Here is a 13,056-nt window from a genome sequence, read left to right on the forward strand (position 1 = left end):
GACGATGCCTACAGGCTCAGATGGCGGCCATAGAAGCAGAAAAAGCACAAGAGCAGGAAAGGGCGAAAAAGGCCGCGGAACAGGAAGAAGATGAAGGAATTGTGGAATCCCAACCCCTAGCACAAGACTTATGGGAAACTCAAATCCAAGAGGGTTTCAAAACTCCTCATCCTCCTTCCTTTAGTGGAAAAACTGACCCGTTAGGACATCTAATGGCAGTAGGCACACAAACCGCCATTGTAAATGCCCCGGAACATTTAAAATGCAAGCTTCTATCAGGAACGTCAAGAGATGTCGCCTAAGGCGCAACATCAACTCGCCTGCTAAAATATTTTCAAAAAAAAAAAAAAGAGTAATGAGAAAACATATTTATAATACTAAAATTAAATTCACTAAATTTTGAATGACACAACTCATTAGAACAAAGACTATAAGTTTTTATTTTTGATTAAAAAAGACTATAAGTTTGGTAAACAGAAGACTATAAGTCCAAACAAATCAGCTATATTATTTATATAAAAACAATTGTTGAATAAGAACAAACTCTTGAAAATAAATATTGAAAATGCTACCTTAAACCAAGTAACTTTAAAAGGCTGGCAATCCCATTTGACTTATTTCAAACCCTTTTGATATGTAGGATCCATTTGATTTGCAAAAGAAAAATAGGATAATAGACAAAGCAAAAATATCTATTTCAAGTTTAATTTGAAAAGCAATCGCGAAACTTGTTTCATTTGAAAAGCGATGGCAAAACTTTACAAACATAAGTGTGCAAACAGTCAAAACAAGTAATAAACCACATTCAAAAAGTAATTCAGAGATCATACATTTTGTTGTCAAAAAATATAGTACATTCAAAAGGCAGAAACAAATCTTTGCCTAGTTATAGTAGTAAAATCACTAGAATTTCCACCACAGTGAACACAACTTGTTCCAATCTTCATTGGTGTTGCTCAAAATGGGAAAAAGAATATGATTGTGTCATTCCTCCTCTAGGTAGTCATTTTCTTGCAGCAACTTCAAATTATTTCACTCCTTCAAAAACATATGTTAGACATTTCAAAAACATGAATTAGTCCGGCTATCATTGAAGCTATCACAAGTCCTGGCCACTGGATTTAGATTATGAAGCTATCATTGACATCAATTGTTGCTCCGCTTCTTTCCAGTTCTTAACTTTGGTCACTAAAGGGTGCTTATCAACTAACTCATTCTTGGACCAAGGATATGAGTCTTCATAATCAAAAAGTAGAACTTTCATTCCAACTTCAGCACACTCTATCGCATACCGCGGATTATCATCAATAAGAACCTTGGCATTTAAAGACCTGTCAATCAGAAACAGCAATTTCGCGTCTTTAAATGATAAAAAAAAAAATTAGAATTTGAACACCAACTACATTTAAGAATTTGTGGAAGAAAAAATGGTAGGAAAAGGAAGTGATCCGAATCTAAAGAGTGGGAAGGGAGGCATGAATACTTGAACATTTCAGTGTTCTACAAGTTGACCAAAGAGCATCAAGGTTTTGGGGAAAATCATAGAGAAATGCAGATGAAGAGGATCAAGGCGCGCACCTACAAATCTCTGATTTTGGTCTTGATTTCCCATCAAGTGCAAAGTGGTTACCAAAGTGAATCTCATGAAACAGTCCTGGGAAATGCTTCTCTATCCATTCAATTGTGTGATCCTTAATTACATTCTGCCTAGACCTGAACATATTATAAAAGGAGCCTTGGTTAGTTGATCCTGACAAGATTCCTCTATAGGTTGATGAAAGTTCAATACCAAAATCATACGTTACAACTGATAGGTTAAAAAATCTTGATAACTTTTGCATTGCCGTCTGAGCACCTGGGAGAGGGTGAATCCCTGACTTGAAATATGGTGTCTTAAAAAACTCATGAACGCGAATATCAGCTGCAGAAAAAGATAATGATTTGCAACCAGTCCATTAGTCATCCGAAAACATAAAAGTATATCATTAAGCAAAAATTCCTACATAAAAAACTTGATAAAATTATTGCACTACTTGACCCTATTGAACAAGAATTAAGAAAAATTCACTTTACAGAATATAGTAAGACATCCCCACAATAGATAAATATCCAAATTTTCAAAAAAGAGATACTTTAATCAATGAACTTTGTAAAAATCAAATAAGAAAAGATTCTAACATCCAGCAAATTTCTGTACGCAACATAACAGTTCTAAAATGGAATATGACAGTATGATGGACAATAGTTACCTTCATCACGCGAACAATTCCATATCTGTAACAGAAACGAAGGGTGAATCAGGCTCCACATTCAAACATGCACAAACTCACAACAACGCAATGGACTACGACTAATATACAAGCCATATACACCTAATGTATAAAATAAGATGTGGCTCAAGACAATAACCATGTTAGTGCTCACTGAGCACTAACATGGCTGCTCACAGAGAAAATGAATGCATAAAATATGGAAACCCCTTGAAAGCCTTTCTAATGCTACAGCCTACATAATTATACATAAGACTGGAGAACGGTGGGAAATGAGACTCTAAAAGAACATGCAAATTCCTGTCCATTGACGTTGTTTAATAGTAATAGCAAAAATTGGTAAAACTCAATCACTTATCACGAAAACATGGAATTGCCAAAGCAGCCAACAAAAGATACCTTAAAGAACTCGTACACATGATATTCAGAAACTGAATGATTTGATGAATATTTATCTGCAATAAACTTGTTGAGAGCCGATACGAAGTTTCCTAAAACTGCTCAAAAAATAAAAATAATACACATCAAAGATATATGGATATAATCTTATAATATGACTATGTTCTAGTCAGTTTAAGCAATGCAGAGAAAATAGCAATTAAAAAAAAAAATCGATTCAAGGTGAGACATTGCACTGAAAATAGGAGATGACAATTCACGATTATTTAAACACACACAAGACAGGACATATCTAGAGAGAATCTAATCTTGACCCTCCATTAATACAAGATTGATTCCTCCAATCAGATCAACATTACTAGATTAATCACTCCCATGAGAGCACACTGATAAGCTATTATTAAGTATATAATGAAACTGGATCATAGAGTCAAGATTCTACACCAGGTCTTCATTATTCGTATAATAAGAAAATCAAATCATAAAGTATTGAAGACATGGCATAAAATATAAAAAGGGTAGCACATGCATATTCATAAACAATTGCATACATACCCTCATCCACATCAACAGCAACAACAAGTTTCTCAGACATTCGTTGATCTCGGAAACAACGAGGCATAGCAGGACTTCCATTTACTCCACCATTATCAACCTTAAGAGTCACATCACCACCAACAGAATTCCCTTGTTCCAAATCAGACGCAAAGCCGCGAGGCCTTGCATTAGCCCTCACAAAAAATTTACTATTATTTCTACAACTTGTATAAAAGCCACAACTTTTTCTACCAAATTCAATTCTTCTAATAACCCCAAAAGCATTAGGATAAACCTTGCTCAAATGGGAACAAGGATCAACATAGCCTATTGAATAAGCCATAGAATTACTATTATGCAGAATTTCCTGATACAAGAACCGTGCAAGGTTTTTACTATTCTTTAATCTAAACATAATAACCTATGATATTCTTGCATCACAATCAAAACAAAAGGGGAAAAATTAAAATTGAAGAGATAAATCTCACAGCAAAAAAGGCAAAATTATATTCTTTTCAAAATTCAAACAGAATCAATTCCAGAAACAATTGGATTGAATTAAACACTGCTGCAATCATCAAAGACCAGTCTTTTAGCGGTCAAATCACATTTGGAGAAAAAAGGTGTCGTCCAAAAGCACAACGGAATCAAACCCTAGAAGTCAAAATGAATATGATTGGGAAAAATCGAATCTTGATATTATTTGTTGGATACAAATCCAATGAATAAAGACGGAAAAGATGAGAAATTTTGGTTGAGATTGAGAAGAATTTGAAAAGGGAAAATGAATGAAAACAAATCGGTGATTGTTTGAAAATAGAATTTGAAGAATTTGTGACCACACTATTCAATAATTTAGATTATTTTTCTTTGATATATAGAATCATAGTTTCATCATGAGATTGAGAATTGAGATGCACCGAAACTATATATAAAAAAATGTTGCATCGAAATTCGCACAATGTATTTTTGTTAATGTATGAGAGAATTAAAAGAGGAAAATAATTTTGGTGGTTAATGAGGAAATTAGGACATAGCACCAAAAAAAGAAGAGGTAATTAGGGTATCATTTGCTGCAAGGGATTGGTAAGTTATATATAAAAAATTCACCTAAAATAGTTCAATGCATAATTTTGAGAAAAGATGATATGCAATAATAAGAAATAAAAAAATTTGGCAATAATTTTTTAAAATAACTATTTTTTATACAAAAACTAAAAGAAATGCTTAATTGCAGTTTTGGTCTCCCCTTGTTTTTATCATTTTGCAAATTTGGTCCTCTGATTTAAAATACGATAGTTTTGGTTTCCCTATCATAATTTTTAACTATAAATTAACGATGTAATATGTTTTAAACGACGTGGTATATGATTTGATGGAGAAATTCTTGTGTGAGTCCTCACCTAAGCATTAATGGTTACACACAACCAATCAAATGATTACAAGTAATTAATAGAGTAGTAATTAAAATAAATCTCTACAAATTAAATAAGGAAAGAAAAAAAATGTTCACTTTATAAAAAAAAGGCTAAATTGCAGTTTTGGCCCCCACGTTTCATAATTGTGCGATTTTGGCCCCCCACGTTTCAAATGTGCGATTTTGGCCCCCCACGTTTCATAATTGTGCGATTTTGGCCCCCCACATTTCAAATGTGCGATTTTGGTCCCCCATGTTTGCCCCCTTTTGCATTTTTTTGTCCCCGTTGACTATTTTGACCAAAAAATTGATGACATGAAATATTTTTTACACGTGTCTTAATTGTATTGGCCAACCAAATACCTATGGTGTATTACCCAAACCCCTCACTACTAAACCAAACATAATAGCTTTAATTTTTTATTTATTTGTTACAATTATTTGTATACTATTATTTCCCTGTGTTTTGGAAATTTAGGGACTATACAAACTATTATAGCCCTGTTTTGTAAAAAAAAAAATAGTGAGTAGTTAAACAAGCCATAAGTTATAAGTTCAAAATTTGACATTACAAAACATAGATATATGAATATGTACAAACTATAACCATAACTTAAATTCAACTAACAACAGCTAATAAAACTCAATTTAACAAATATTAGAAGAATAATATTTTATTATAAATTCGTCAAAAAAAATTGTAGTATAAATGTATATTTTTTTTGTTACAGTATAAATGTATAATATAAATAAAAACATCATTCACCATGTTAAACTTAAAATATAAAGGAATAATGCAAAAAAAAATGGAACAAGAAATAAACGGGAAAAAAAAATAGAGCTTTTGGAACAAAAAAAAATGAGGGATTGAAAAATAAAAAATTAAAGTGCACCCGTGTTTTTATTATTATTATTATTATTATTATTATTATTTCTTTCCTTATTTTTAGAGATTTAGTTTTAATGACTACTTCATTAATTACTAATAATTATTTATTATAAAAAGACTTTACTATTAATTATTTGTAATTATGTGATTGGTTGTGTGTAACCATTAATGCTTATATGAGAACTCACACAAGAATTTCTTGATTTGATGATGAGAAAATACCAACATCAATAAAATTGTAAAAAAAAAAAACTTTCATAAAGTTAATTTAAAACATGCTGTATCATCATATTTTAGACAAAACTAGTATAACTTACCCGTGCTATCGCCCGGGTTAATGTTCTATGAAAAATATAGATCATTTTTTTTTCACACATGAAAAATATGGATTATTAAAATTTTAATATTGTGATTTTTTTAATTATTTGTAAAATTAATTTTATATTTATTGTGATAGTTTATTTAAATATGATAAAAGATCCAAATTTTGGAGATTTTAAGGAGAAATGGCATAATGGAGAGTGATACTCCACTCCTCGTTCCCAACTCACATGTTCATATATTTGTTCTTTTATTTTCATAAAAAAAAAGGTCATTATGCAAAAACTAATCTAACGGTTAATATATTTGTTCTTAATCGTCATCTCTCTCCTTTAGACATTTGTTTTCTTCAGGAGTATTTTATCTCATGTCCCCTCGTGTGAAAAAATTTCACATTTGAGAAGCAAAATGGGGCGATTTTAATTTTAATATTATTTATTTAAAAGTAATGAACAGTAGAATTGTTTGTCATTTGCTTGACACAAAAAAAAAATTTATATAATTTTTTTTAGCATATCTCATTTGTTAATGTGCAAATTTTAAAAAATGTATCTATTTGTTTTTATTTTTATTTGTTTATTTTACAGTGATGTATGGAGAATAAATATAAAGTAATACATGATATTATTGCTTTTAATTCTTTTTTTATATATAAAATCATTGTTACTTTCCCTGCTTTCAATTGATATCGTATTTTTTATATAATAAAATCTACAAATGTATGTCTCACCCCCGTGTAAGTTATTTTTTGCTTAATACCTCCATGTAGGTTTTTTTTTTTATCAATACCCCCGTATTTTAATATTTTGTTTGGTACAAATGACTATGTATTTTTTTTTATTAGAAAAACCACGTTAAGGTAAATCATAATTAATAGAATAATAAAATGAAATAGAAAAATAATCTATGAAGTCAATTACTTCATTCCTTTTATATTTCAGACAATGACACATTTTTCTCTACTTGATAAGTATGAAGTTTAAGAATAATTTTTTTAAGCATATCAATTTCTCAATTCCACATTTTTCCAATTCATTCTATAGTATAGTCATTCGAGGAGTTTCTATTATTTTATCAGTGTATTTGTTAAATATCACATGAAAAATTAGACAAATAAAAAAATAATGAGTTAAAAAATAGAGTACAACATTTATTTATAAATAATAGTAAAAAAACATTTATAAGCATGATTTAAATCCAATAAAAAATAATATGAACAATAATTCTTTTTTAATAAGTAAACATATGATTAAAAAAAATGACAATAAAATATAAAAAATATAAATAAATACTTAAAACTCTAACATCAATTGATAATACTTAATCCTAATTTGAATAACAAACAATGTTGTTCTTCCGTATATGGACCTGCAAATAAAGAATTATAACTCGAAATTAGTACAATTTTCTGATTGTAGAATTAAACTTGAATATTTTTATCCACTCCTTTGTTCCCAATCCACATGTTATTTATCGCTCGTAGTCATCTTCATCAATCTCTGCAAAAATCCAAATAGTAAATAAAAGTTACAAAGATAGATGAATAATATTTTGGCTTCTTAAAAAGAAGTTTACAATTTCTACCAAAAAAAAAAGAAGTTTACAAAATATTATTGACTTTAGAGATGAAAATGATTTCTCTTTTTTATGTTGAATCCTCTTATTGTAGCCTAACACAAGTAAACAAAATTCCTGCAAAGAAAAATAAATAAAATTTAGATTTCATTCCACTTGAGAACAACAAAAATTATATTGAACAAATAAATAAGAAATAACCAACAATAGCAATAGATTTTTTATTTAAAAAAAAAACCAACAATAGCAATAAATAGAAAAAAAAAGTAGCGATTCTGTCAAAAAAAAAAAAGAAGAGTAGTGAAGGTGAGAAGAGAAAATAGAGAAGGGGCGCTGAGACACTCAATGACCCTCACTCTTACATGTTGACCCGTATATATAGAAACAACAGTAGATTTTTGGTCCTTAATTTTTGAAATTTCCATACACTTCAGCATTGATTTAATTTAATCAATATATATTCTAAAAATGACTTGGTCAATAATTAAAAGTTTCCATATGTAAAATTTCAATTGTATCAAAATATTAATATATAGACATTTGTTCATAAAACCTGATTGAGCAATTTCTATATTTATAATTGAGCAAAATAAATACTATGAGTTGGTTGTATATGAGTAGTCTCTAATAGGTTGACACATAGGAAACCTATAAACAAAGAGAATTAAAAAAAAAAACTTAAATAGGAGTTTTAAGGAGTTTTAAATGTGATAAGAAGATCAAAAAGACACATATGCAACTGATGCTTGAGAAGATGCCATGTAGGATGAAAATAAAGTTGGCTAAGCAAGAGAATGCCACATAAGAAAGTTTCCATGAGAAAAAACTCCTAAACATATAAATAATAGATAATATTGGGGGACCAAAACTATCAAATTTTAAAATAAAATACCAATTTTGCAAAATGGTGAAAATAGGTGGTCAAAAGTGCAATTAGGCCTAAAAGAAAAGTATGAAGCAAACTAGGAGTTGTGATCTCTCCATATATTTTCTCTTTTGCTAAGACCAATTTTCAAGGCTAAAGTAGATAGTCTATAACCAAAATATCTTGTAACAACATTTTTACGAAAAATAAATAAATAGGAGAAGCATATCGTCACTGAATTTGTAAAAAAAAAAAAGAATTGTTACCTATATTTAGTTAGAAAACATATTCCACCTAAATCCTTGTTGTTTGGACTGAAGCAATATCCATTATAACATAGTTGGACATTCCTTATTTTGTCCTCTTTTTATGGGTTCGAAACATATTTAAATTTTAACTTTTTTCATCTCTATTGTATTCAATCATTTGCTTCAACAAATATTCAAATACATTAATATTTTTCTTCATCCAAAAAAGAAAGGATTGCTTCCGTTTATTTTTCAAATGGCAAGAGAGATGAGATCCATCCACAATTGTGATGAAGTTGCACCATCCCTTCTAGCTAATATCTCGTTCTCATAGTAGAAGATCCACAAATTCCTTCAAATTAGAACCTATTATTGAAGAGGAACCACAAATATCTAACTCAATATTAAACATGGGTGTTTTTTCTTTTCATTTGCTATTTTCTGGGTTGTTATACATTTTCTTGTACCGAGAATCCTCTATATTTTGAGCTTAGAAGAAAATAAAAGAATTTTGTTTATTACAATTCATTTTTCCATGCATAATATATACAACTTTAATATAACAAATATAACACAATTTTTTTTTTTACAAAGGCAAAGTTATCACGTTTCATTAATAAGAAAACACTGAATTAATACATATTGAAATTTTAATAAAATCATGAAGGTAATAACATCGGTAACAACTTTTTTATGAACGACTCCCTCCGTTTTCGTATAAGTGTCCAGTTAGAATGATAACACTAAATTAAGAAAGTGGATTTTTGCACCTCATCTTCCTATTATACCCTCATCTAAATCTTCAATGAACCATTATTATAGGTAACAAACTCTGTTTAAATCTGAATATAACAAGGAAGCAACAAACTTTCCTAGCGTAAAAAAAAATGAACAAACTTTCTTTTAAAAAAAAAAAACTTTAGTTTTTCAAATATATATAACAATAATTGACAAATCAGTATCATTAAAACACAAACTGGACAGTTTATTAAAAACGCTGGATATGATAGAACTAGACACTTATACAAAATGGAGGTAATATATTTTGTATTAGTTTATAGCGTTTTTCAATTTTAAATTGTTTTTCTTAATGTTAGGTTTGTTAATTTTCTAAGTATTTGTTTTATCATGGAATGATCAAGTATTTTCATTTTTATTTTATCAATTCTCCATATTGATTACAAGTTTACAATACGGTGGCTTGTTTATGGTACAAAGTATATGCATAATATAGTTTCATATTGGCAATACCACCAACATATTAAAATGGAAAATTGTTTGTTGGGAAAGAGATCAATTTTTTAACTGGGTCTCAGTTAATTTTAAGAGGATTAGTCTCCGGCTCTCCGCAGTTACGCATGGATAATAATTTTGATTGAAAAAAAAATGGTTGAGATACAAGTAGCACAATATGGACCAAAAGTTAAAAATTGAGTCACTCTAAAGAATAGGAAGCTCAATTATACATTTATTTTTGGCATGCTAGGGATAAATGAAACCAAAAAATAAATAATAAAAATTTGATTTTGTGAGTTATGACTATGAATGATACTTTATACAATTCAAATAAGACTAAATAAATAGAGATAAGGTGAAAGTGAAGCTTGATACCAGCATGAACATTATGTACTCAAATCCAGTTTTTGGTGCAGCAAAAGAAGTAGACTTATTTTCATGCTTCCCAATATCAATCATAATCTCAAAATGGCAACTACTTTGAGAAGGTGAAGGATCAATGTTGGTAATAACAGATAAACCATTGAATTGACATGCATCTTTACGTTGATCAAATGTTTGATAATACATATTAAATGCATATGAAGCATTACCCTTTGTGTCTAAGCCACTACAAGAAGAACCAGGTGCAAGTGATGTACAATCAGCATATGTACATGCTTTGCTCATACTTTGTGCAAAACTAGGATCCATAACATTAGCTTGAGATTGAATAACACACCATTGTTTTGGTAAATATTTAACACCTTTTGCACCAACAAGTGATTTTCCACCACCAAGATTTAAAGGGTATTTCATAGAACCATCAAAATTGAAAATTCCCCAATGTCTCTCAAATGGGCCAGGATCAATACTTTTAGCATCCTCATCTAAAAGGGCAAACATGTAAATTTCAGGTGGGGTAGGTCTTTTAGGTGTACCTTGTTTTTTCACTATTCTATCAATAAGTCCTTGATTAAATCTTTGAGCACTTTTTATATTTGCATTTGATGTTCCATCAGTTGGCCAACCAACTTCACCAATGATAACATTCATTGAACCAAAACCATTTTTTTCAAGAGCTGAAATAAGTGTATCAAAATTTGCATCAAAAACATTTGTGTAAGTTATTGAACCATCAACTACAGGGGCAGCAGAACCATCAAAGAAAGCAAATTCTTTAGGGAAATTAGGATCAGCATCAAGGCTAAGAAAAGGGTATATGTTAAATGTAAGAGGGCCATTATTTTGATTAAGAAATTTGATTATTGACATCATTTGGTTTTGAATATCTGGCCTAAAGTTTCCACCTGATGGAAGACCAGAATCACTTTGGTAAACATCAGCATTTAAAGGGGTTGTCACTTTTACTTGTCTGCCTAAACCTGCTTTTATAAGGGCTGCTTGAATGTTTTTTATGGCTGGAAATGTTGATTGCACAAATCTTCCATTGTATGTTTTTAGAAAAGCTTCATTACCCACAGCAACATACCTAAGAATTAATTTTACAAAACATTGGTAAGTTACAATTGCATTTCAGTTACGGTAAGTTTAGTTTGACAGAATTATGGTGAACTACTATAATATTATAAAAGTTACAAAATTAGTCAAATCACGACTGACCCAAGGGCCAAGCAACTCAAGGAAGGGATTTAGACCTCAAATTTTCAAGCTGAAAAAAGGCCTAAAAAAAGTTTCATTTATTTATAAATATAAAATATGACATTTAATTTTTAAGTATTTTTTTAGTTATAATAAAATCTGCTTTAGGCCTCTAATTATGTTGGGCCGTCCTGAGTAAAATAACAAATAAGTAATTAATGTGGAGCTATATGAATTACCTTATATCAACCCCATTTTTGGATATGAAAGTGGAAACATTTTGATCAACCCATGCAATAGCAGCATTAACATTGCTAGCAATTGAATCTAAGAGGTCATTGGGTATGCCAACCATAACCTGAATGCCAGAATTTCCAAGAGCCTTCAATGCCATTGGTTCAGCTTCAAACAGCTTCACTTTGTTTATTCCATTGTCCTTCATAAGCTTCACAATTATTTGAGGTGGAAGAGGATGTGTTGTAATGGTTCCCCAGTTACAAGCAAAACCAAGGGTACCTTTTGCCAAATTTTGACTTAGTATACAAAGAGCCAACAAAAAGCACGTAGTAAAATGTTGGAATCCCATGTTGTCTTTTTTTCTTCCTTGATTTGGTTCTATTTTTGAGTTATGCACCCATATATGAAGGTGATGATTCTTGAATAAAAAAGTAAAGTCCTTTTTTTCAATAGAAAGTTACGTAAAGAATTGCATGAAAACTTAACCAAGCACTTGATTCCAAAACCCACTTGATGACACCAAAGGCATAATGTTTTTATTTTTGTACTTGAAAATGCGTACGTTGTAGGAGAAGGAGAACGGTCTAGCAAAGAAAGGTAGAATCAAACTAAAAGGCAACTAATTACTATATATAAAAAAAAAAAGGCAAATTAAAATTAAGATATTTAATTTATTTTCAATTCCAAGTGTTGCATGCCCATGAACCATGGAAGAAAGTTTTATTTTAGAGCTATTCTATTGTATCAAGAGCAGCTGAACGTGTCTTATAACGTTTAGTATCGTTTTTGTTTTTTCTTTTATATGCCTCACTATAAGGCTTTGGCTAAAAGTGAGACACCACTTGTCAATATCTCGATAACGAAAACAAATTTTATAAAATCCACCGTTGGATTGAAAGTTTATATCATATAGATCATTCATATAAATTTTTAGAAAAATTGAACATCATTTGATATGTTATTGAAACTCACCAAGATTAACGGTTTATAAATTTTTACTGAATGCCATTAATGTTGGCCGGTCTCAATAACACATCAAATAATGTTCAATTTTTCTAAAAACTTATATGAATGATCTATATGATATAAAGTTTCAATCCAACAATGAATTTTATAAAATTTATTTTCATTATCGAGATATTGACAAGTGGTGCACATAAAATTTATTTTCGTTATCGAGATATTGACAAGTGGTGCACCGTGGACCACTGTCTCACTCTTTCATGTTAGAAGTGGCCTCAATATCAAGTAGAATTTCCTCATAGATGTGATCATATAAAAAACTACAAATTCTCTTTGAATAAATTGCCAGATTAATATATAAAATTATAGGCACTGAGCAATTTACCTTGTGTTATCTTATCTTATATTATTCTGTATAATACTTACATTTTACGGATCAAACGGACCCATAAATAACAAAACCATCTCAATATTTCCTAATCTTGTGATTTGTACATACATCAACAAAGAAAACCACA

At 29.9% G+C, this 13,056-nt stretch overlaps 2 protein-coding genes across 4 annotated transcripts; both read right to left on the bottom strand.

The window, feature by feature from the left end:
• Positions 1-771: 771 nt before the first annotated feature.
• Positions 772-4,269, bottom strand: LOC123907167. Of its 3 annotated transcripts, none has more exons than XM_045957312.1 (6): positions 3,225-4,269; positions 2,670-2,767; positions 2,250-2,274; positions 1,801-1,921; positions 1,579-1,713; positions 772-1,331 (listed from the first exon to the last, which is right to left on the bottom strand). In XM_045957312.1, exons 1-6 carry the CDS (start codon positions 3,619-3,621, stop codon positions 1,127-1,129), a joined length of 981 nt encoding a protein of 326 aa, XP_045813268.1. In that variant the 5' UTR covers positions 3,622-4,269; the 3' UTR covers positions 772-1,126. The 3 variants fall into 3 exon arrangements, 2 of the variants coding, with proteins under 2 accessions (XP_045813268.1, XP_045813267.1); XR_006809177.1 differs by having other exon boundaries at positions 1,190-1,331; positions 1,484-1,713; positions 3,225-4,266; XM_045957311.1 differs by having other exon boundaries at positions 1,579-1,921; positions 3,225-4,266.
• A 5,675-nt stretch (positions 4,270-9,944) lies between these two features.
• LOC123907168 (glucan endo-1,3-beta-glucosidase 5) lies at positions 9,945-12,195 on the bottom strand. The gene is made up of 2 exons (XM_045957313.1): positions 11,578-12,195; positions 9,945-11,228 (listed from the first exon to the last, which is right to left on the bottom strand). The coding sequence occupies exons 1-2, from the start codon at positions 11,922-11,924 to the stop codon at positions 10,094-10,096; spliced, it is 1,482 nt and encodes a 493-aa protein (XP_045813269.1). The 5' UTR covers positions 11,925-12,195; the 3' UTR covers positions 9,945-10,093.
• Between the last annotated feature and the right edge of the window lie 861 nt (positions 12,196-13,056).

This window comes from Trifolium pratense, linkage group LG2 (assembly GCF_020283565.1).
Source record: "Trifolium pratense cultivar HEN17-A07 linkage group LG2, ARS_RC_1.1, whole genome shotgun sequence".
NCBI classification, from domain to species: domain Eukaryota; kingdom Viridiplantae; phylum Streptophyta; class Magnoliopsida; order Fabales; family Fabaceae; genus Trifolium; species Trifolium pratense.